This window comes from Eumetopias jubatus, unplaced genomic scaffold (assembly GCF_037043125.1).
Source record: "Eumetopias jubatus isolate StellerSeaLion01/CBP00866 unplaced genomic scaffold, mEumJub1_p1.0 scaffold_12, whole genome shotgun sequence".
Lineage (NCBI taxonomy): Eukaryota > Metazoa > Chordata > Mammalia > Carnivora > Otariidae > Eumetopias > Eumetopias jubatus.
Genome location: NW_028274818.1, coordinates 66084152 through 66109620, shown reverse-complemented (window position 1 = coordinate 66109620; position 25469 = coordinate 66084152). Strand labels below are relative to the sequence as shown.

The window sequence follows — 25469 nt, the reverse complement described above, 5'->3', positions numbered from 1 at the left end:
AGAAACTGAGGGTTCTAGAGGGGAGGGGATGGGGAGATGGGTTACCCTGGTGATGGGTATTAAAGAGGGCACATAATGCATGGAGCGCTGGGTGTTATATGCAAACAATGAATCATGGAATACTACATCAAAAACTAATGATGTAATGTATGGTGACTAACATAACATAATAAAAAAATAAATAAAATGGAAAAAAATAAAAAAAATAAAAACCAATCTCTTGTAATTTTCATTTTATTTGCATGTTGAATACGTTCACATTCCCTGACCCATGTGGTCTCCCACTAAGTCTCAATTTTTTATTAAAGCTATGTCTATTTTCTTCGCTACAGAGAATTAATGAAGGGAAGGGTTTTAAAAGAAAAAAAAAAAGACTGGGTCAGTTACAAATTCCTGCCATTTAAATTCCACTGGGCCCTGGTCTGCTACAACAATTCCTTTTTAGAATCATTGCTATTTGTCTGTTTCCAACCTTGATCCTTGAAGTCTCACTTCCCTCCGACCAACACTGTCTTGCCCTTTTCTTCTAGGCCATCTGGATAAGCTGACTCATGCCCATTTTAACTTTTTTTTTTTTTTTTTAAGTTTTAAGAGGCAAGTAAGTCCCTCATCTTTTCTTTGGACAAGTCATTTAAATGTATTCCTCATCCCACATATATACAAATAATTACCTTCTTTGAAAACAGCTTATGTTTTCACTTTCATCACTTCCACTGGCTGCTGTAAACATATACAGACGTTTTCTAATCCAGAAAGGTTCCTGTCCCAATTCCTCTCCCTATCGTTGTGATACAACCTGTATCTAATTACTCTAGTATTTAACCCCTCACTAACTCGTACATACTTTCTGAGGTCTGATTTCTACCTCAACTATTTTGCTGAAACCACAGTTCATTCAAGTGACAAGTCAACTATAAAAGGCCAATTTCAATCTCTTTTGTTCTTCTGCCATAGCTAAATCCTCTACTCCCAAGCTCTTTCAAGTAATTAATGCAGAAATACTTATTAATACTGACTATTATGTAGGGCATAACAGAGAAGATCTAGAAGATAGTCCTTAAAACGTCAGGGAGGTAGGACATACACAGTAGAGTGACTAAGAACTTTGATTCTTGAGTCAAACAGACCTTGGTTCAAATCCTAACTCGCTGCTCACCAGCTCTAGGACTTGGGCTAAGTCATTTACCGACTTCTAGCTCTCTGCTATCTCACCTACAAAGTGGGGATAATAATCCTACCTCATAGGACTGTTGTAATAACTAAATGAAAACCCTGTACAAGTGAATTTTCAGCCCAAGCCTGGAACATACTATGTTGTAATCAGTATAAGCTACGACTATCCACAAATGAAGATTAATGAATGAGGAATAGTTCAAATAATGTGAGGGAATTTAAATAAAGGGAAATAAAAGTGTTATTATTGAGACCCTTTGCCGATTATGAAAACACTTTCCTGGCTGCCCTCTACCTTCTATATGCTGCCCTCACCATATTATCCTTCTTTCTTTCCTCCTTAAAAAGATCTCAACAACTTCAATGGCTTTATTGACTAGGAATTAAATCCCCAAATTTATATGCTTTACCCTAACCTCTCTGTAATCTTTTCAAAAGCGTATTGGAACTCTGTACCCAGATGTCTCAGGAGGAGCCCAGACTCACCAACAAACAAAATAACACAAACAAAATTGATTATATCTTCCCCAAAGTTGGTTCCTTCTCTGACTTTCCTACTTCGGTGATATCATCATTTTCTTAATCTAACTCAGAATTTTAGAAAAACGAATTCTTCCTCATCTCCTGATCTTCCTTCATAATTAAGTCCTATAGATTCTTCTCACACAATGTTTTCTCCATTTGTTCACTTTTTCCCAAACTTCCCTCCACTTCACCCTGAACACCACTGTAGAGAGTTGTCTTCCTAATGCATCATCCAATCAATGCCATTATCCTTTGCAAAAACCCTCTCCTTCTTATAAATAAATAAAGTTTAAATTCCTACCCAATATTCATGGTAACTATACAGTAGTAACTTTACTAGTCTTATTTCCTACTATTGTTTTATATGAAATCTCCAATTCAGCCAACCTATGTATAGGACCCTTTATTAATCTCAGGGTTTTCAGAAAATGCATTATAGGTTCAAAGGATTATCCCCAACTTTCTCAAGCACCCAGTCTGAGGCAAATCTCCTCTATGCTCCCATAGGAAAATCAGTATTGTGTACTACATAGGGCAACTTACATTTAGGTCTTATAACTAATCTCCAGATCTGGTCACATTAGTTTTTAAACTTTTCAATGATACGTGAAAAGTGGCTTAATGGCAAAGTACTATAGTTTATAGGCCATCCTACCTTGAATTATACCAGAAAAGTGCATTAGATGTGAGGAGAAGCATTTTATTTTTTTTTTTGGTGTGTGTTTATTTATTTATTTAATTATGTTATGTTAGTCACCATACAGTACATCATTAGTTTCTGATGTAGTGTTCCATGATTCATTGTTTGAGATTTTAAAAATCACTCTTATGGACTAGCTTATGATTCTGACCTTTCACTGTCATGTCATTTCAAAGAAAAAGTGGAGTATTCTGATGAGTCAATGGTGAGAAGAAAGGCCTCTGCTCTAACACAGTGAGGAGCAACAAGGTCTCCCTTCCCTAAAAGGTAGGTATTCTTTCATATGAAAGGGATATTTCATAGGAAAACGCAGAGGGAGCCAAGTAAGATGACCATTAGCAATGCATCCAAGTAAGATCTTATTTACAATAGTGCTTGTTCTGTTTTAAAACTGTTACTTTGTCCAAAGGAAACACTTAAAATACTATATATCACAAGTTCCTAAAACCTTGTCTTGGCATCATTTCATTTTTTAAAGTTTTAACTTAAATTCTAGTTTGTAAACATACAGAGTAATACTAGTTTTGGGTATACAACATAGTGATTCAACAATTCCGTATGACAACCAGGGCTCATCCTGGTAAGTTCACTCCATAATCCCCATCACCTATTTCACTCAGCACCCCCACCCATGTGGTAACCATCAGTTTGTTCTCTATAGGTAAGAGTCTGTTTCTTGGTTTGCCTCTCTTTTTTTCCTTTTGCTTGTTTTGTTTCTTAAATTCCACATACTAGTGAAATCACAGAGTATTGGTCTTTCTCTTACTGACTTATTTCACTTAGCAAAATACACTCTAGCTCCATCCATATTGTTGTAAATGGCAAGATTTCATTCTATTTTATGGCTGGGTAATATTCCATTGCATATACATATATACCACACTTTCTTTACCCATTCATCAATCAACAGACACTTGGGCTGTTTCCAAAATTGGGTACTGTGGATAATGCTGCTATAAACATTAGGGGTTCAAGTATCCCTTTGAGTTAGTATTTTTATACTCTTTGGGTAAGTACCTAGTATCGTGATTGCTGGATCGCAGGGTATTCTGCATCTACTAAAATGATCATATGGATCTTGTCCTTTCTTTTATTACTGTGATGAATCATGTTGATGGAGTTGAGAACACCGAACCAACCCTGCAAGCTGGGAATAAATTCCACTTGACTGTGGTGAATGATTTTTTAAATGTATTGTTAGATTCAGTTTGCTAGTATTTTGTTAACAATTTTTGCAACTATGTTCATCAGAGATACTGGTCTGTAGTTCTTTTGTGGTGTCTTAATGTGGTTTTGGTAATGGTGGCCTCATAAAATGAATCTGGTAATTTTCTTTTCTATTTTTGGAATATTTTGAGATGAACAGGTATTAATTCTTCTTTAAATGCTTGGTAGAATTTGCCTGTGAAGACATTTGGTCCTGGACTTCCGTTTGTTGGGAGTTTTTTTCATTACAGAGTTGATTTCTTTGCTGGTTATCAGTCTATGCAAATCTTCTATTTCTTCTTGTTTCAGTTTTGGTAATTTTATATGTTTCTAGGAATTTATCCATTTCTTCTAGGTTGTCCAATTGTTGGCATACAGTTTTTCATAATATTCTCTTACAATCTGTATTTCTGTGGTCTTGGTTGTTAGTTTTCTCTCTTATTCATGACTTTATTTATTTGGGTCCTTACTCTTTTCTTTTTGGTAAGTCTGGCTAGAGCTTTGTCTATTTTAGTAAGTTTTTCAAAGAACCAGTTCCTGGTTTCATTGATCTATTGTTTTTAAAGCTTCTATATCAGGTATTTCTACTCTAATCTTTATTATTTCCTTCCATCTGCTGGCTCTAGGCTTTGTTTCTTGTTCTTTTTCTAGCTCCTTTAGTTTTAAGGTTAGGTTGTTTGAGATTTTTCTGGCTTCTTGAAGCAGGCCTGTGTTGTTACAAACTTCCCTCTTAGAACTGCTTTTGCTGCATCCCAGAGGTTTTAGACTGTTGTGTTTTCATTTGCATTGTTTCAATGTATTTTTTTTTATTTCTTCTTTTATTTCCTGGTTGTTTAGTAGTATGTTATTTAACCTCCATGTATGTGTGGTCTTTGCAGATTTTTCCTTGTGGTTGACTTCCAGTTTCATAGCATTGTGGTCAGAAAAGGTACATGGTGACTTTGTCTTCTTGAATTTGTTGAGACCTGTTTTGTGGCCTTGTATGTGATCTATACTGGAGAATGCTCCCATGTGCACTTGGAAAGAATGTATATTCTGTTTTATTATGGAAGGTTCTGAATATATCTGTTATGTCCATCTGGTCCAGTGTATCATTCAAAGAAACTGTCTGCTTGTTGATGTTCTTTTTAGATGATCTGCCCATTGACATAAGTGGGGTGTTAAAGTCCCTTACTATTACTGTATTATTATTATTGATTAGTTCTTTTGTGTTTCCTATTGTTTTATGTATTTGGGTGCTCCAATGTCTGGTGCATATTTCTGACTGTTATATCTTCCTGTTGGGACTGTCCCCATTATTATGACATAGTGCCCTTCTTTTGTCCCTTGTTACAGTCTTTGTTTTAAAGTCTACTTTGTCAAAAAAAAAATAACAAAGTCTACTTTGTCCAATAGAAGTATTGCTACTCTGGCTTTCTTTTGACATCCATTTGCATGATAAATGTTCCTCCATCCCCTCACTTTTGATCTAGAGGTGTCTTCAGATTTAAAATGAGTCTCTTATAGGCAGCATATAGATAGACCTTGTTTATTTATCCATTCTGTCACCCTATGTCTTTTTGATTGGAGTATTTAGTCCATTTATATCCAACGTAATTACTGATAGATATGTATTTATTGCCATTTCATTACTTGTTTTGTGGCTGTTTCTGAAATTTTTTTTCTGATCCTTTATTATCTTTCTCTTTCATGGTTTGCTGATTTTCTCTAGTGACATATTTGGATTTCTTTTTCTATTTTTTTGCATATTTATTAGTAGTTTTTGATATATGGTACCATTAGGTTTGTATTTACCTTTTCTGTATATAGCAGTCTACGTTAAGTTGACCTCTGTTTAAATCTGAACCCATTCTTTTCTCCTCTCCTCTCCATGTTTTAGGTGTATGTTATTATATTTCATATCCTTTTCTGTGAGTTCCTTGACTTTTTTTTTTTTGCAAAAATATTCATTTTTACTGCTTTTGTGTTTCCTACCTTCAAACTGTCACTTTTGGTATCTCTTTTCCACTCAGAGTCTCCTTTAATATTTCTTGCAGGGCTGGTTTAGTGGTCGTGAACTCCTTTAGTTGTTGTTTGTCTGGAAAACTCTTTATCATCCTTCTATTCTGAATGAGAGTCTTGCTGGATAGAATATTCTTGGCTGCAGATTTTTCCCACTCCACACTTTGAATATATCATACCACTCCCTTCTGGCTTGAGAAGTTTCTGTTGAAAAATCTCCTGCTAGCCTTATGGGTTTTCCTCTGTATGTTACTGACTTCTTTTGTCTTGCTGCTTTTAAGATTTTTTTATCACTTTATTTTGCAATTTAATCACAATCTGTCTTGGTGTGGGCCTGCTTTTGTTGATTTTGATGGGAGTTCTCTCTGCTTCCTAGATCTGCATGTTTGTTTCCTTCCCTAGATTAGGGAAGTTTTCAGCTATTATTTCTTCAAATACATTTTCTGCCCCCTTTTCTCACTCTTCTTACTCTGGAACTCCTAAAATACAAATGTTATTACATTTGATGGAATCACTGAGATCCCTAAGTCTATTTTCGTTTTGTGTAATTCTTCTTTCTTTTGTTCAGCTTCACTGGTTTGCATTAATTTGTCTTCTAGGTCATTAATTAATTCCTCTGCTTCTTCCAGCCTGCTGTTTATTTTATCAACTGTGTTTCTAATCTTCTTTATTGCACTCTTTATCTCTCTTTTTAACTTTTATCTCTGTGGTAAGGGTCTCAGTGATGTCCTCCATTGTTTTCTAAAGTCCAGTATCTTTACGATCATAGCTTTAAATTCTCCATCAGACATATTACTTATATCTATTTTGCTTAGATCTCTGGCCGTGGCCTTATCTTGTTCTTTCACTTAGGATAAATTCTTCTGTCTTCTCATTTTGTCTAAGTCTCTGCCTTCTTCTATGTTAGAAAAGCCATTTATGTATCCTGCTCCTGAGAGTAATGGCCTTATGAAGAAGAGGGCATGTAGTGCCCAGGGCCTGGCATACCAGGGAATGTCTCCAGTGTGTGCTGCCTGGGCTCTGCTGTTGTGTCTGGTTGCTCTGTCCTTCAGGCCAGTCATCTACAGAGGCTCTCCTTGCCTGCTGTGGGAAGTGTTTGATCCCTGGCCTGAATGTGCTAAGTTTTCACTAGGTTTGCTTTGGTCTGCTTGTGAAATGAGACCCATCACCACCTCCACTGAAACTGAGGCCCTGTAAAACTCCCTGGTCAGGAGCCATGGTATGGGCAAGGGTTTGTGCTAGTCTTTTGGGGGAAGGGCCACCACACTACAGCTGAGGTGTGACTGAGAAGGGCAGTTCCACCAGTGCACCTGGGGGTGGGGCTTGGTGGAACCAAGTTACGCAGCCAGTATCCTCCCATAAGTGGCTCTGTGTTCCCTCTGTGGAGGGAAATGGTGTTGGCCAGCTCCTTTTGTTCTCAGAGAGGTCTCTCCATGAATGCTGTCTCTCTGGGCTGCATTCCAAGAAGAGCAAATAACCTCCCCACTGTGTGCCCCAAGCACTCTTCAAATTGCTGTTTCCACACCATCTGGCCCTGGGTTGTTTGCCTACCTTCTTTCCAAGAGCAGCACAGTACCCTCCAGGCTCTATTCCAGCCAAGCCTGCTGACCTTTAAAACTCCAGTCTTCAAGCCCTGCTGGTTCCAAGAACTCATGAAATTTAGTCCCTCTCATTTTCCAAGCCAATGGCTATGGGGAGATGTTCTCCTTGTGCATTCCCCTGTGTGCTCCTCTCTCTCTCTTGCCCTTCTCTGTGACCATGGCTACCTCTCCTCTGCAGTAGCCAGGATTCGTTTCTTCCCTAAACCACATCTCCACACTTCCTACCTTCTTCAATGTGGCCTCGTCTCTCCTTTTAATTTTGGAGTTTGTTTTGTCAGCCTTCAGTTTAATTTAGTATTTAGTATGATTTGACAGTTATCTAGTTGTATTCGTGGGACAAGGTAAGCCTAGAACCCTTCTACTCCACCACCATCTTCCTGTCTCTGGCATCACTTCATTTTTTAATATACCAAGACTGAAAAAGTTGAAAGAGATTGAAACTCTTGACCTTTTTAAGTGTGGACAGAATGTCTCAGATTTAATATTCAAGTAGGTGAAAGGACTCAGATAACAGGGAGCATACCTTTTACTTTTATCCTACTAAGTATTTAATAATTATTATCTAACACATTAGCCCATTTTTTAAAAAGATTTTATTTATTTATTTAGAGAGAGCACAAGCAGGAGGAATGGTAGAGGGAGAGAGAGAGAGAATCTCGAGCAGACTCTGTGCTGAGCATGTGGAGCTCAACACCATGCTCAGTCTCATGACCCTGAGATCATGACCTGAGCGGAAACCAAGAGTCTTACATTTAACTGACTGAGACACACAGGTGCCCTAATATATTAGCCCATTTCTAAATAACAGCTTTTATGCAAACTGATTTGCTTGCATTCCTGGTTTCTTCTGCACATTTGACTTGAATGTGAAAAGCCTAAAATGAGTGTTTTGTGGTATCATGTAAAAACTTTCACCTTCATCCTTTCTACTAACCCTTTCCAGAGAGTCTACATTTTTAAAGCTTCTTTCCTTTACTAGAAGCACTTCCCATTCCATCTGAACCCACCATTCCTGTCGCTGGAAAATATCAGTGGTCTAGGAACTAGGGCTTTAGCCAGATCATCTTTTTCTTCTACAAAGTCATTTTCAGCAAATAGCTTAATTATACATTTGATTCCAAAACAATGGAGTTATAAATGAGTCATAATTTTTGATATTATAAGCGTGGGCTAAAGATTAGACTCATTTTGCTTCAAAAATGTAGACTTGATGACAAGGCATAAATTTAACATTAATGAACCATTAACTGTACTATACTGTTTAGGACACAACCAAATTTCCACAATTTGGGTATTTTCATTTAGATATGCACTGTATAGTCACATTCATAAACCAAAGATGAGTGAACACAGAGCTCTGTAGTTCAGTCTATAATCAAAATACTTGAGTCATTTGGGTAAGATCACTTAAAAAGAGTGTTTATCCACTTCTGATTTAAGATGGAGGGTATTAATCTGCAATAAGTAGGAAAATGGAAAAAATTAAGACTACAAGAAACTAAAATTCCCACCAAATGACTGGTCTATAGATCCATAAAGAAACCAGTTTTCATATAAATTAAACACCCATGATGAGCCAAAAAGAACAAAAAAGTTGAAAAGTAAATATAAAAATTTAGAAAATATGTTTTCCTTAGAAAATAAAGTCCCTGGGGGCGCCTGGGTGGCTCAGTCATTAAGTGTCTGCCTTCGGCTCAGGTCATGATCCCATGGTCCTGGGATTGAGCCCTCCATCGGGCTCCCTGCTCCATGGGAAAGCCTGCTTCTCCCTCTCTCACTCCCCCTGCTTGTGTTCCCTCTCTTGTTGTGTCTCTCTGTCAAATAAATAAATAAAATCTTTAACAAACAAAGAAAATAAAGTCTCTGTTGGATTCAACTTTCTTCATGTTTTATAAAAATATACGCATTATAAAAATATATTTTTATAAATGCCAGAAATATTTAATGAAATAATTAATGTGTAAAGTTCCTAAGGTAATTCATTCTACATTGAATTCTAAGAACTTAGAGAATAGTTAATAAAATGAAGCTGTAATCATGTAAGTTTTTATGATGACATGTGCATCAATCTGTTGTAATTATGAAAGAAAATGATAGCACATCTTTAGGTTCAAACTTTTTCTCCAGGCTGTTTCTTAAAATAATCACAAATACAGCAATTTTGGTCTTAGAAAGGAACCTATAGCTAGTGAATGAGTTTCTTCAGTTCTTTAAGGACTGTCTTAAAATAACATTTCCTTTTCTTAGAAATAACAGCTTTCAATGAAGCTGTGGAAATCTGACATGATACTTGCTGCAGTTGGGGAAAAGAGGAACATTAGAGAAAATATAGAAGGATGCAGATCAATAATAAATAACAGGTCAGTAATAAAATTATGTTCTTAAGGGAAACTTATTTTTTCAAAGCAAAAAAGTAAGGAAAAAAAACATGTTAGTAGCCTTCTGGAATTCATGCAAACTTGGCCACATGTTCAAATCACCCACAAAAACACATTTAAAAAGAGTACTCACCACTGAATTATTTCTGTGATTTGGGCTTCCCAATGTGCAACTGATTCTTTCTTGTCTGCTAGGTCTTTTACCTCTTCTTCTAACTGCTGGTTGCGCATACTTAAGTTCTCAAACAAAGTGGTGAGCTGAAAGGCAGTTTTAAGATACTTAAAGACGGATGTGACTTTTAGGAACAGGAATGCAAGGTGCTCAGATGCAACTTGTTAGAGCTGCTTACTTACCATATTCCACTAAAAAATGCTTGTCTTCCTGATTTCTTCTTATTATATACCCTTCTGGTCATTGAATTTGGAAATATCAAGTATTCTGAATTCTCCTCTGCCTTTGCTTTCCCATACTCCCTACACTGAATTGCTTCCATTTGTGAACATTCTCCAGTTGCCTGAAGACTACTCAGGTTCTACTGGTAACATCTCTCATTTTTTGTTTTTTTGTTTGTTTTTTGGGGGGGTTTGTAAATGTCTCCATGTCATCTTTTTAAAATAAAATCTTACAAAGTATTTCAAGGATATGCAAAAATGGACAGTATAAATTAATTCCCATGAGCCCACAGCCAACTTCAACAATTACCACTTCAATGCCAGTCATTGCATTTGTATCCTGTCTTCTTACCTCTTCCTCCTGAATTATTCCGAAGTGAATACCAGACATCTATAATTTTACCCATATATATTTCTGTGTATATCTCCTGCAAATAAGGCTCTCTCTTTCAAAAGATAACATTATCATACTTAAAAAATTTAATGAGTTTCCTTATATCATCACATAGGTAGTAACTGTTCAAATTTCAAGGTATCTCAAAATATCAAAAAGCTTAACAGTTTATTAAATTGAATTGTGATACCAACAAGTAACCACAGCTTAATGGTTCCTATATCTTTTGTCTCTTTTATTTATAGGCTCTTAGTCCAGTCAGGCCCCTATACTAGAATACAAGAGGCTGGGTAGTTTAAGTATGAAACATTTATTTCTCACAGTCTGGATGCTAGAGAGTCCAAGATCAAGGTGCCAGCAGATTCAGTGTCTGGTGAGATCTGCTCTTGGTTCACAGGTGGCTGTCTTCTGGCTGCCATCCTCAGAGGGTGGGAGGTGTGAGTGGGCTCTCCAGGGTTGCTTTCATAAGGATAATAATACCACCACGAGGGTGCCACCTCACAACTTAATCACCTCCCAAAGGCAGCACCTCCTCCTACAATCACACTTGGGGATAGGTTTCAACATGTGAATTTTGGAGGGCCACAAATATTCTGTCCATAGCAGTTCCCCTCCAGCACTTTTATTTTTCTTGTAATTTATTTGTTAAAGAAAATAGGTTGTTTGTCCTGCAGAGTTTTCTATAGTCTCAATTTCTGCTTTCATTTCTGAAAGACGTTTTTTGTCATATAGGACATTCCAGGTTGGCAATTATTATCCTCTAGCACTTTGAAAATGGCATTCCTTTTTAGTCCATGTTTTGATTCCTTTTTGGAAATCCATTTTTTTTTCTGTTGGGAAGTTAACTTTCAGTTTAACTTTTGCTCATTTGAATATAATGTGACTTTCTTCTCTGGTTGCTTTTAGGATTCTCCTTGGTTGCTGGTTTTCAGCAGTTTTTCTATGATGTCCCTAAGTGGGATTTAATTTCTATTTATCACCTTTAGGATTTGTGGCATTTCCTGAATTTGTACCTAAATGTTTCTCATAGGTTTTGGAAAATTATGGGCCATTAATTCCTCAAATACTGCTTCTGCCACAGTTTATCGATCCTCTCCACCTGGGAGAGCAAGTATTTGTATGTAAGATCTTTTCAACACGTCCCCTTGGTCTCTGTCCTCTTTTATGTATTTCCATCCTTTCAATTAATCTCTACCCATACTTTAGTTTGAAATTTTTTTATTTATATACTCTTTTCTTCAGCTCTTTCCAGTCTGTTGTTAAAATCTATTCAGTATTTTGGTTATTTTAGTTTTTACTTCTAGAAGTTCTATTTGACTCTCTTGTATACACTCCAGTTGTCTGCTGAAATTCTTCATGTCTTAAATTTTCTATCATACAATTATTATAAAATTTCATTTATGGAAATTCTGATGGGAATCCCTGTGGGCTTGCTTATACAGACTGCATAGTTTTTTTTTTTTTCTTTCCTTATTTTGTTTTTGCTATTTTATTTTTACTCTTGGTTTTCAGTGATTTAGTTGTATCTCTTGGTATGCATGGTAATTGTTTTAGTGTATGCCCCACATTTTGCATAAAAATTTTAGAGGTAATTTGAGGATCTGTATATAGTATCTTCCTCCAGAAAGTATTTACCTTTACTTCTGGCAGACATTTAGATTCAAGACAGGTCAGGTATTGAGTTACTTGGAGGCTAGGTTTCAGTCAGTGAGAGGTCTCATCTCTTTCTGGTTCACTCTTTTTTTTTTTTTTTTTTTAAAGATTTATTTATTTATTTGACAGAGAGAGACACAGCAAGCGAGGGAACACAAGCAGGGGAGTGCGGGGAGGGAGAAGCAGGCTTCCCGCCGAGCAGGGAGCCCGATGCAGGGCTCGATCCCAGGACCCTGGGATCATGACCTGAGCAGAAGGCAGACGCTTAACCGACTGAGCCACCCAGACGCCCCTTTCGGGTTCACTCTTATTCCTAAAATGTAGCCTTTCAGTGAGTCCAACTGAAAGTTTGTATTCATCTCTTCAAACTTGTGGGACTGTGGAATACTGTGCTCAGCTTCCTGGATCCTCAGCTACTGCTTTCATATCAGCAAATGCCTCAAGAGGAAAAGCGGCATTGAGTCCTGGGCTCATCTCTCTGCACTACTCCTCTATAGGATCTTGGTCAGTGATGACGGCTGCCTTCTCTCTCCAATGCCTTCCGGCAGATAAACACTGTAGGAAATAGTCCCACCATGTTGACAATTTTTAAAAAAAATCCAGCTCTTGGTGAGGTGGTGGGTATGAGGTAAACTAATCTGCTATAGAAGCGAAAGTTAGTTTTAATAAGTTTTTAAAAATTTATGATAAAATATTTGCATTCAATTTTCATTTCATGGCTATAGTTTTTCTGATAAATGGTCTCAATCTGCATTAGTTATTACTATTCCTTTCTTGTTTTTTGGTATGTTTATAGAGATACTGTGTTCCTGTGTTCGTTTCTTTTTGATTACTCAACCTGAAGAAGATGAGTGTTTCCTAGAAGAGCTATTTACAAGTTTGTGGGGATGAGAGGCCAAGTGATGGTTAATTTTCTGTGTTAACCTGACTGGGTCTTAGGGTGCCAACAAGCGTGATCAAACATTACTCTGGGTGTGTCTGTGAAGGTGTCTCTGGATGAAATTAACATCTAAATCAGGAGACTGAATAAAGCAGATTGCCCTCCCTAACACAGTGGCCCCAACCAATCAGCTAAAGGCCTGCAGAACAAAAAGGCTGACCCTAGGGAGTAGGATGAATTCGAGGGAATTTCTCCTGCCTAAATTCCTTCAAGCTGGGAGGTTAGTTTTTCCTGCTTTTGGACTCTTATGGAAACAGCAGCTCTTCCTGGGTCTCAAGCCCTTTGGACGTGGACTGAAACTATATCATAGGCTCTTTTGGGTCTCCAGACTGCAAACTACAGCTCTTGGGACTTGTCAGACTCCATAATCAGGTGAGCAAATTCCTTACAATAAATGTCTTTACACATACGTGTGTGTGTGTATATATATATATGTGTGTGTGTGTGTGTGTGTATGTTTGGTTCATGTTCTAAGTCAGGGGTCTGCAAACTTTCCAATAAAGAATTAGGTAGTACATATTTTTGTCTTTGTGGGACACACACAGCCTCCATCACATCTTGTTCTTCTTACAAAAACTTATTTAGAAGTTATATACAAATTCTTCTTAGTTCATGGGTCTTAGTCTGAGAGTCAGATCTGGCTCAGGTCACAGTGTGCCAGTTCCCTCACTTAAACTGATCAGGAATCCTCCTAGTGACCTAGGGTTGTTCTCATGTGTTTTTGGCCTGTACTTCTGTGAGACATAGACAGTTTTGGCACAAGTCACAATGCAGTTTTATTTCTTTCCCTCTACCAAAGGAGCACAGCTGTAATTCCCTGTTTACCCTACCTCCAACCTCACTGTCTTCTCAGAAAGCAATGAGGTCCAGAGAAGCTATTGGTGCCAACATACACCCTTACTTGTCCACCAAGAATAAGGGATTGAAGTTCTGTACCTCAAGGTGTGCCACTCACCTCTGAAAATGTACTTTACCAGCTATTTTCTCTTTACAGATTTACTGAGGTATAATTTACATATAATAAAATTTATTCATTACAAGTGTATGGTTCAAGGATTTTTAATAAATTTATTTATTTTTAATTTTATTTTATTATGTTACGTTCGTCCCCATAAAGTACATCATTAGTTTTTGATGTAGTGTTCCATGATTCATTATTTTCGAATAACACCCAGTGCTCCATGCAATATGTGTCCTCCTTAATACCCATCACCGGGCTAACCCATTCCCCCATCCCACTCCCCTCTAAAACCCTCAGTTTGTTTCTCGAAGTCCATAGTCTCTCATGGTTCGTCTCACCCTCCGATGTCCCCACCTTCATTTTCCCCTTCCTTCTCCTAAGGTCCTCCATGCTATTCCTCATGTTCTACAAATAAGTGAAACCATGATAATTGACTTTCTCTGCTTGACTTATTTCACTTAGCATAATCTCCTCCAGTCCCATCCATGTTGATGTGAAAGTTGGGTATTCATCATTTCTGATGGCTGAGTAATATCGCATTGTATATATGGACAACATCTTCTTTATCCATTCATCTGTTGAAGGGCATCTCGGCTCTTTCCACAGTTTGGCTAGCCAAACTGGATTTTTAATAAATTTAAACAGCTGTGCAACAATCACCACAATCCAGTTTTGGTACAGGAGAAATTTCCCCACTGCTGGTTTGCAGTCAGTCCTGGCTTCAACCTGAGTTCCAGGCATTGCTGATCTGTTTTCTGTTTCTATACTTTGGCTTTTCCAAGAAATTTAATACCAATGAAATCCTACAACATGTAGAGTTTTTTTGTCTTTCACTCATCACAATATTGAGGTTCAACCACAGTATTGTGTGCATCAGAAATTCACTCCTTTTTCCAGCTGAGTAGTATTCTATCATATGGATAGTAGTAAACTTCATTTGCTTGTTCACTAGCTGATGAGCACTGGTACTGTTCCCAGTTGTTTGCTATTGTGAATAATGACGCTATGAACATTCATACATAAGTTTTTAAAAGGACTGTTTTCAATTCTCTTAAATAAATATCTACAAGAATTTCTGGGACACATGGTAAGTGTATGCTTACCTTTTTGAGAACCTTTGAAACTATTTTCTGAAGTGGTTATACCACCACCAGATGCTCCTACAAGCAGTGCAGGAGTTCTAGTTCTGCCATATCCTTGCCAAAAGTTGGTATGGTCACTCTTACTGATTCCACTTGTTCTTGAGGGTGTACAACGGTACATAACTGTGGTTTTAGTTCACATTTTCCTAATGACAATGAACATCTTTTTACGTGCCTGTCATTCATACCTCTTTCATGAAATGTCTACTCAAATTTTCCCCCCATTTTTTCACTGGGTTATTTGCATTATTTCTTATTCTTGAGTTTTAAGTTCTTTCTATATTTTAAATATGTTTCTTATCAGGTAAGTGATTTGCAAATGTTTCCTCCTCATCTGTGTATGTCTTTTAGTTTTCTTAATGTTGTCTTTAGATGTGATGAAGTACAGTTTATTATTTTTCTCTCATGGGTTGTACTTTTAATTTATATCTATGAAATTTTCGACTAACCCTAAATCATGAAGATTTTCTCCTATGATTATCTCTCACGTTTCCGTTTATGATCCACTTTGACTTAATGTTTTTATATAGTATAAAAATTTAAGTTAATTTTTTTGCACATGGATATCCAAGTGTTCCAGCACCATTTGTTGAAAAGATTATTCTTCTCCCTTTGAATTGCATTGGCACTTTGGCTGAAAATGAATTGGCCATAAATATGAGGGCTTATTTTTAGACCAATAATCTATGGTTCCATCATGCCAATACTATTAGTAAGTTTCCAAAGACTGTCAGGTAAATCCTCCAATTTTTGTTGCACAAGGCTATTATAGGTCTTTTGTATTCCCAAATAAATTTAAGGATGAGCTTCTCAATTCCAGAGCCTACCGGAATTTTGATAGGGATTTCCCTGAATTTATACATTAGAGGAGAACTGAGGTCCTAAGAATTCCAAGTCTTTCAATCCATTAACAGGGTACATCTCTCCATTTGTTTAGATATTCCTTCATTTATCTCATCAATGTTTTGTAGTGGTCTTCCTCTGGTTAATTTCCAGAGCTCCAAAATGGTTGTTTTTGACAACTGGATGCACTTTGAAAAATTTTTTTTTTCTTGAGAGGATTCATCAATCTCTTCATGTTAGCATAGATAGAAGTTTATTGGCTGTTTTTGGGAAAATTTTTTGCAGATGCAATGTCTTCACTAATTCCTACAACACATTATTTTTAATTATCATTGTTTTTGACAGCCCTCCCAACTAATTTGTGAGTGAGATCAGCTAGACATCTGCAGGAAGGACAGAAAACACAAATTTTGCAAGGCCATGTTACAACAGTTACAAGTAGTTTTAAGTAGACTTGTTCAGTATTAGAGAAATGCTAATCTTTTCATTATTACTGAATAAAAGCATGTACTCTGGAACCAGACTGCCTGTATTCAAATTCCATCTGGCCACTTCCTAGTTCTCTGATTAGGAAAGGAGTCTCATCCCCCTCTGCCTCAGTCTCCTCATCTACAAGATGGCAAGAGTAATAGGGAACACCTCATAGAGTTTTTGTGAGGCTTAAGTGATTTATATAAAGTAACTCAGAAGAGGACCTGTCCTCAGTAAATTCTAGCCAAGTATTAGTTCATTTTGCTTGTTTGGGAATGAGAATCAGGTTTTACTATTTGTACCTTGACATATCTGGCTTATAGGATGGAATAGTAGCATAGTATAGAATATGGAAACATGCTCATGACGTTTTAAGTGAAAGGCATATTAGAAAACAGAATGCATGTATGACTGCACCTACGTAATAATATTTATACAAACAAAACCTGGAAAGGAACACATAAAATTAAAATAGTTGTTTTGTGGTAATGAGATCATGGGTAACTTTTATGTAATTTTTATAATTTTGCTTTTTTGTAAAATAATAATTTAAGAACAAGATACAAATAATACTTTTCCTTATGGGAAGCCATTTACTTTCCCTAACATACATGGCTAATTTTACTTGCAATAAGTTATCTTTTAATAAAAAGTAAAACTTAACAGGGGTGCCTGGGTGGATCAGTCAGTTAAGTGTCCAACTCTTGATTTTGGCTTAGATCATGATCTCAGGGTCATGAGATCAAACCTCACCCTGTGGGGCTCTGGGCTGGGCTTGGAGCCTGCTTAAGATTCTCTCCCTCTGCCCTTCACTCCTCCTCTACCCCCACTCATGTGTGCTCTCTCTTCTCTCTAAAAAAATAAATGAAACTCACCAGACTTCTGAAAATATCAACGAACTTTTTTTCGATTTCTTTTTTTTTTGAGAGAGAGAGAGAGCATGAGTGGTGGGTGACGGTGTGGAGGTGGGGAGGGAGGGGCAGAGTAAGAGAGAGAGAAACCCAAGTAGGCTCCATGCCTAGCATGGCGCCTGAGTTGGGGCTTGATCTCACGACCCTGAGATCATGACCTGAGCTGAAATCAAGACTTCTACACTTAACTGATTAAGTCACCCAGGCACCCCTTTGTAATTTCCTTTTAAATTTTAATTTGTGGAGTTTAAAAATGTTGGCTAATTGAACATAATAAAAAAAATGTGAATGTGAGAATCTATTCAAAGTATTAATTAAATAAATTTCAAAATTAACCTAATAGTTGTTTTCTGGCTTCTATGCCATAAGTTCTGCTGAGAAGAAATTCAGCTCTCTGCTCAGGTTCCAGACAGAAGAGCTGGTAGAGCAACGGCAAAAGTATTCTTTGGTTATCCCTCTTGGTGAAAAAACACAGTTCAAACCAAATCAGAAAATGACTGAACAGAAAGAAACAGTGAAGATGCTCAGTTAAGGTGAACTGAGAGTTAAGGAGGAAGAGAAGCAAATGCTGTAAAAGGAACAAATATAGGGAAGAGGCTTAAAAGGTAGCAGAACCCAGATCCATCTCTATTTCTCCAGGAATAAATATTTCCTTGTTATCACTTGTCATTAAATATTTACTCACCATACAAATTTGCTCTCAAAGTTCTATTAATCCTTCATCATAACTTTCAATTTAGTAAGAAAAGGTAATGTTCTACTTTTATTAACTTAGGAGACAGGTTTTTATTTTTATCCTTTGCATCTCATCAGAATCAAAAAGAGTACTGCTTACAAATTATCTCTAAATATGTATTTCTGGAAAACTCGGCAGAACTTTATGGTTACTAATGAAATAAAACCAAGGGATGAATACAAGATTTGATCTACATTCAATTTGATTATTATTTAATACAATTTTTCTTGAACTATATACATTTTTTACTAGGTAATTTGTTTAGAAACTACATGCAGAGGCCTTCTAGAGTTTAATTACATTTCTTACATCAAGGTAACTCTTAACAGAATCTTAAATTCTAATAGACAGAAATAATGTTTAATTTTACAGTCATATTAGTCAAACACATGAAATAAAAATTATGTGACCTATTTGAATAAAATTCAAATACTGTTAGTTTTATTTTAGTGGAAATAACTAAGAGTTACACAATCACCTTCATATACTCTTTGTACTGTAAACAAAACATTCATACTACTTACTATCCCTGGCCACTTCCCACAGTGTCTGTGTACATCAGCTCCATAAGACTTTACAAAACGGATAAATGGAATTGTTTCTCAAACAGTTGTCAAGCAAACAAGCAAAGTCATTATTAAATGTGTAAAGAACCAAACAGTCATGAGGAAAGTAGTGAAAGATGCATGGAACACAAGGGAAAACTGAGAGACAATAAAAAGTCTCTCTTTTATGACTATTTAGTCATGGTATTTCAATCTGTTATTAGAATAACTAATAACTGAACAAAGTACTTTTACTGGAGGAAAATCCTAGAAATCATTATAAAACACAATTACTCAAATGTTCTTAATTAAATATAAATAAGACTATTAAAACATCTGGATAATATTAGGATTTTTACAACTGTTTGTTAAGAACTGACAAAAGAAATGCAGAATAATGGCAGTTCAAGAAATCTCAGCTACTAAACAGAAGAACATTCCTTTTAAGTATTTGACATTTTGTTCACAAATCTGGCTGAGTCTAAGTTTAATCTATGGTTCTGCTCTTTACTCAAGCTACAGCGGTTTAGGCAGAGCTGGTTTCCCTGGATTCCTACCTACCAATGATATTATTTCTAGCTACTCGCAGTTCTCCACCATGAATAGGACATCATAGTTGTCAAAACTTCTCCAGTTTGGCCTAAATATTCCTGTTCTTGCCAATGGCCAGCTTAACTCCAACAGCCATGAAAGAGTAAGTGCTAAGTATGAGAGGAAAGAGTGAAAAAGAGAATAGATGGAAAGTGAAATAAAGAATAGAGGCTCAAAAAATAAATGGGACAAAGAATTAAGATAAGTAAAACCCTCTCTTCGGAACTCCTATACAGACTGGTGTAATGAAAACTTGCCTGTACCGTCTACGTAATCCTGTGTATAAGGAGGAATAGTAAACCCAAACTGTGCATCAAACATAAAATTATTTCTACAATTTCTATCACAGTACTGAACATCTAGCACATGCTCAGGGAATACAAATTAGATTGTATCACTCACCTTATCAAGTTCACTTGTCAGTTTTTTATTTTCTTCAGTTAATAATACTTTTTCTCGTTCATACTGTTGTTTGAACTCATTTTCAAATTCTTCCCTTTCACTTTGACTACACAATTTGAAACATAAGGGGGGGAAAAAGGAATGGAATTAAAGTTAAAATAATGGTATCTCCGACTGGCTACTGTACCATATGCTTTTATTCTGAAAAGTCACATATGTTAAATGTGCCAAATCCCAATCTTCCCCCCTAAAATTAAAAGTCACAATCATTCTCTTTTAATTAATAGACTTGTCTGCCTAACAACATCTACTTTGTTTTTCATTTGAAAATCTGAGAAGACATCTGTGATTTGTAGACTTCATTACTGTGCTCACCTTATTTGGTTGCATATGTACAAGAAAGTATGAGAAAATGAAGAGGTTAGGAAAAGAGGGGGATACATGGGCCCCAGCATGACTCCTTATACTCAGTTCAAGATCTAGCAAACCCTCAGTGAAATTTCCAATAGTTCTCTCAATATATTTAGCCCTTCCTTTCTTCTTACCTAAGTACCTACCTACCTACGTACCTACCTACACACATATGCATACATACACAACAAATTTAATATTATAAAACTTATTTAAAATGATAGTTCTGCGAGGCACAACTGACTCACCCTTAGTGGTAAACACAGTGCTAACAGACTTTTTGGAAACCACCTAAGGGAGAAAGGGGAATCAGTTTTCAAACAGTGAGTTGAAATGCAGATGAAGAGACTTATATTCTAAACAACCAATGGGTCAATGAAGAAATCAAAGAAATAAAAAAAATATACATGGAGACAAATGAAAATGAAAACACAATGGTCCAAAATCTCTGACACAGCAAAAGCAGTTCTAAGAGGGAAATATCCAGTAATACAGGTCAACTCAAGAAATAAGAAGCCCCCCAAAACAATCTAACTTTATACCTAAATGAGAGGAAAAAAAAAAAGACAAATGAAATCCAAGGGGAGTAGAAGAAAGGAAATAATAAAGATCAGAGCAGACATACATGAAATAGAGATTAAAAAAAAAGAAAAAACCCATAATGAAACCAAGAACTGGTTCTTTGAAAAGATAAACAAAACTGATAAACCCTTACCTAGACTCATCAAGAAAAAAAGACTCAAATACATAAAATCAGAAACAAAACAGAACTGATACCACAGAAATACAAATAAGAGAATACTATGAAAAATGTATGCCAACAAATTTGACAAACTAGAAGAAATGGATAAATTCCCAGAAACACACTATCTTCCAAATTGAATCAGGACGAAACAAAAAAATCTGAACAGACCAATTACTAGTAACAAAATTTAATTGGTAATCAAAACTCTTCCCCAAAATAAAAGTCCAGGCCACAGCAAACATCCTCCATAATGGAGAAAAACTGAGAGCTTTTCCTGTAAGGATGTCCACTCTTACCACTTTGATTCAACATAGTACTGGAAGTTGGAGCCACAGCAATCAGACAAAGAAAAAAAGGGGGAATATGAGGATCCATACTGGTAAGGAAGAAGTTAAACTGTCACTATTTGCAGATGACATGATACTATAACTAGAAAACCCTGAAGACTCCACTAAAAAAAAACTACTGAAATAAATGAATTCAGTAAAGTTGCAGGATACAAAATTAATACCCAGAAATTGGTAGCATTTCACTAATCCACTAATTACAAAGTAGGAGAAGGAGAAATTAAGAAAACAATTGCATTTATAATCACATGAAAAAGAATAAATAAAATAGCTAGGAATAAACTTAAACAAGGTGGTGAAAGACCTGTACTCTGAAAACTATGAAAGAAATTGAAGATGATGCAAACAAATGGAAAGACAGTCTATGCACATGGACTGGAAGAATTAATATTGCTAAAATGTCCATACTAGCCAAAACAATCTACAGATTCAGTGCAATACCCAGGAAAGTAGCAACAGCATTTTTCAAAGAACTAGAACATGTAAAACTAATATTTGTATGGCACCACAAAAGACCCCAAGCCAAAGCAGTCTTGAGGAACAAGAACAAAGCTGGAGGTGTACTACAAGATTTCAAGACATACTACAAAGCTGTAGTAATTAAAGCAGTAAGGTACTGACTTAAAAATAAACACAAGGATCAATGGAACAGAGAACCCAGAAATAAACCCACACTTATATGATGAATTAATCTATGAGAAAGAAGGCAAGAATATACAATGGGGAAAAGATAGTCTCTTCAATAAATGGTGCTGGGAAAGCTGGACAGCCACATGCAAAAGAATGAAACTGGACCACTTTCCCACACCATACACAAAAATAAAATAAAAACAGATTAAAGATCTAAATGTGAGACCTGATAAAATTCCTAGAAAAGAACACAGGCAGTAATTTCTCTGACACTGGTCATAGCAACATTTTTTTTTAGATATACCTAAGACAAGGGAAACAAAAGCAAAAATAAACTGTTGGGACTACATCAAAATAAAAAACTTGCACAGGAAACCATCATCAAAATGAAAAGGCAAACTACTGAATGGGTGAAAATATTTACAAGTGACATATCTGATAAGGGATTAATATCCAAAATATACAAAGAACGTATACAAGTCAACACCAAAAAAACCCCAAGTAATCCAATTAAAAAATGGGAAGAAGACCTGAATAGACATTTTTCTAAAGACAACATACAGACAGCCAACAGACACATGAAAAGATGCTTAACATCACTGATCATCAGGGAAATGCAAGTCAAAACCATGATAAGATATCACCTCACACTTGTCAGAATGGCTAACATAAAAAAGACAAGAAATAAGTGATGGCAAAGATGTGGGAAAAAAAGAAACCCTCGCACACTGTTGGTGGGAACACAAACCAGTGCAGTCATGGTGGAAAACAGTAGAGAGATGCCTCAAAAAATTAAAAATAGAAATGATCCAGTTATTCCACTACTCGGTATTTACCTGAGGAAAATGAAAACACTAATTTGAAAAGATATATGCACCCTTATGTTTACTGCAGCCTTATTTACAAAGCAAAGATATGGGAGCAAGCTAAGTGTCCATCAATAGGCAAATGGATAAGGGAGATGTGGTATATACATACAAAATGGACTATTACACAGCCATAAAAAGGGATGAGATCTTGCCATTTGTGGTAACATGGATGGGCCTAAAGGGTATTAAGCTAACACACGAAAAGCAGAATCAGACCCATAAATACAGAGAACTGATGGTTGCCAGAAGGGAAGGGTAGTGGAGGATGGGAAAATGGGTGAAGCAGAGCAGGAGGTGCCAGTTATGGAATGAATAAGATATAGAAATAAAAGGCACAGCCTAGGGAATCTAGTCAATGATACTGTAATGGTGTCATACAGTCACAGATGGTAGCTACACTGGTGAGCACAGCATAACCTGTAGAGAATCACCATGTTGTACACCTGAAACTAAGGTAACACTGTGTGTCATATTCAATAAAAAAAATTTAAAGAGGTTTATATCTTAGCAGTAAATGGAATTCAATGTGGATCTCTTCTGGGTAATTTCATATGATTGATTCCAAGTCAACAAAGAACCTGAATAATGGCTGATTTTAAAAATGTAATCTTAAAAACGTCTTTTTTTAAAAAAGATTTTATTTATTTATTTGACAGAGAGAGAGAGACAGCGAGAGAGGGAACACAAGCAGAGGGAGTGGGAGTGGGAGAGGGAGAAGCAGGCTTCCCGCTGAGCAGGGAGCCCGATGTGGGGCTCAATCCCAGGACCCTGGGATCATGACCTGAGCTGAAGGAAGATGCTTAACAACTGAGCCACCCAGGCGCCCCTAATCTTAAAAACTTCTTACATCACTATATTAGTGATTATAAATGAAATTATATTTTAAATTATAAATTCTGGGGGAAAAAAACCATCCTGTGTGCAGGCAAACATGGCACTTTAAAAAAAATTATCAATAGTCAAAATTTAGTTATGTTTGCACCCCAATGTTTATAGCAACAATGGCCAAAATATGGAAAGAGCCCAGATGTCCATTGATGGATGAGTGGATAAAGAAGATGTGTATATACACACACGTGCACGCGTGCACAAACTCACACTGGAATATTACTCACCCATCAAAAAGAAATGGAATCTTGCCATTTGCAATGATGTGGATGGAGCTGGAATGTATTATGCTAAGCAAAATAAGTCAGTCAAAGACAAATACCATAGGATTTCACTCATATGTGGAATTTAACAAAACAGAGGATCATAGGGAAATGAAAGAAAAAATAAAGTAAGATGAAAACAGAGAGGGAGACAAACCACAAGAGACTCTTAACTATAGGAAACAGACTGAGGGTTGTGGAGGGGAGGTGGGTGGGGGATCAGGGTAAGTGGGTGATGGACATGAAGGAGGGCACGTGATATAATGAGCACTGGGTGTTATATACAACTGATGAATCACTGAACTCTACCCCTGAAACTAATGATGCACTATATGTTAACTAACTTAAATTTAAATAAAATTTAAAAAATCATCTTTCTTGATTCAGAAGCAACTCCAAATAACAAACAATGACAAAAACTTGAAAAATTACAAAGAAGCCTTTCAGAAAAATATGTACACAAATAAACTGAGTAAAATTTCTATGTAAAACTCTTGTTTTTTCCTACTAGCACTAAACAAAGCTAAAGTCTCTTCCATATGAAAACAAAACGAACACACTCTTCCCTGAACCCTATGTCATGCTTCATTTGCCAATTCCCTGCCTTCCTGTTCACTGGGAACCATCTGGAAACCCTGACAGGGTGTGCTGTATCCATTTCCTCATCACCTATCTGTTCACCACACAAAATCTGGCTTCTGCTACGCCACCACCTCAAAAACCTGTTCTCTCACAACTGGCCACAGTCCTGTTACCACACCCAATCTACCTGCCATCTTTGACAGTGTCATCCACTTCCTCCCTCTTGAAATGCTACCTTCTCTTGGCTTCAGTGACACCATGCTCTCCGATTTCCAGTCTCCATCTCTGCCCTCTGGACTCCCCTCTTTCTGTCCTTCCCCAAAATACCAATGCTCCTGGGTATTCCATTCTAGAGCTTGACCTGTCTCTTTGCACACTTCCCCTGAGCTGGCTCATCCACTACACCACCTGAATCCAATTATCTGTTATGCTGATGAACTCTGAACTTAATCTGAAGCTTTTCTGGGCTTGCTTCAACTGCTGACTTGGTATCTCCACAAAGATGTCTCACCAAGCACCTCAAATTCAACATGCCCAACTCAGGAGAGCTCCACACATAAACAAGTTCCTTACCACCCTATTTACCTTCCTCATACACTCTACTTTCTCTTCTCTTTCTCTAGGTGAAAAGCACAGCTCAGGCCAAACCCTCCACTCATACACCTGTTCAAGTTACATGGTTTCTCCACTTTTCTCCACCTGTTGGATAATTCCTATCAGATTACAACCATGGTGTTATTTCTCCCATCTAAAAACAGAAACAAAACGCAAAACTAACTTCTTTTGAGATAAATTTCTCCTCTGGCTACTGCTTCCTTGCACTGCTTGCTTTTAAGAGATTCCCACCACTATTCTGTTTTCCAGCTGCTCTCCTTCAAGTCTTGGGTCCCACTGTGGGGTTTTTGCCCCTCCTGTTCCACTGATTGTTCTTATCAAAGTTACCAATAAGCCTCATATTGTTAAAATTCAACTGTCATTGTTTGGACCTCATCTTACTTGATTCAGACCTCATCTCACGTAACATGTAGACAGATTTGATATGCTTCATCACGTGGTTTCCAGGAACCAAATCAGCCAGTCTTCTTCCTATTATTCTTGGCTGTCCACTTGGCTGTTTCTTCCTCATTTCCAAAGTCCTAAAGATTGGAGCACCCCAGGGCAGTGCTGA

At 36.8% G+C, this 25469-nt stretch overlaps 1 protein-coding gene across 4 annotated transcripts in view; it reads right to left on the bottom strand.

Moving 5' to 3' along the window:
* The window catches only part of CDC42BPA (CDC42 binding protein kinase alpha), a 350267-nt gene that overhangs the window by 73555 nt on the left and 251243 nt on the right, over positions 1 to 25469 (bottom strand). For all 4 annotated transcript variants that reach the window (XM_028111910.2, XM_028111911.2, XM_028111912.2 and 1 more), the window contains 2 exons: positions 19567 to 19672; positions 9718 to 9842 (listed from right to left, as the gene is read on the bottom strand). In XM_028111910.2, the coding sequence (XP_027967711.1) occupies positions 9718 to 9842; positions 19567 to 19672 (231 nt within the window). The remainder of the gene's footprint in view (positions 1 to 9717; positions 9843 to 19566; positions 19673 to 25469) is intronic.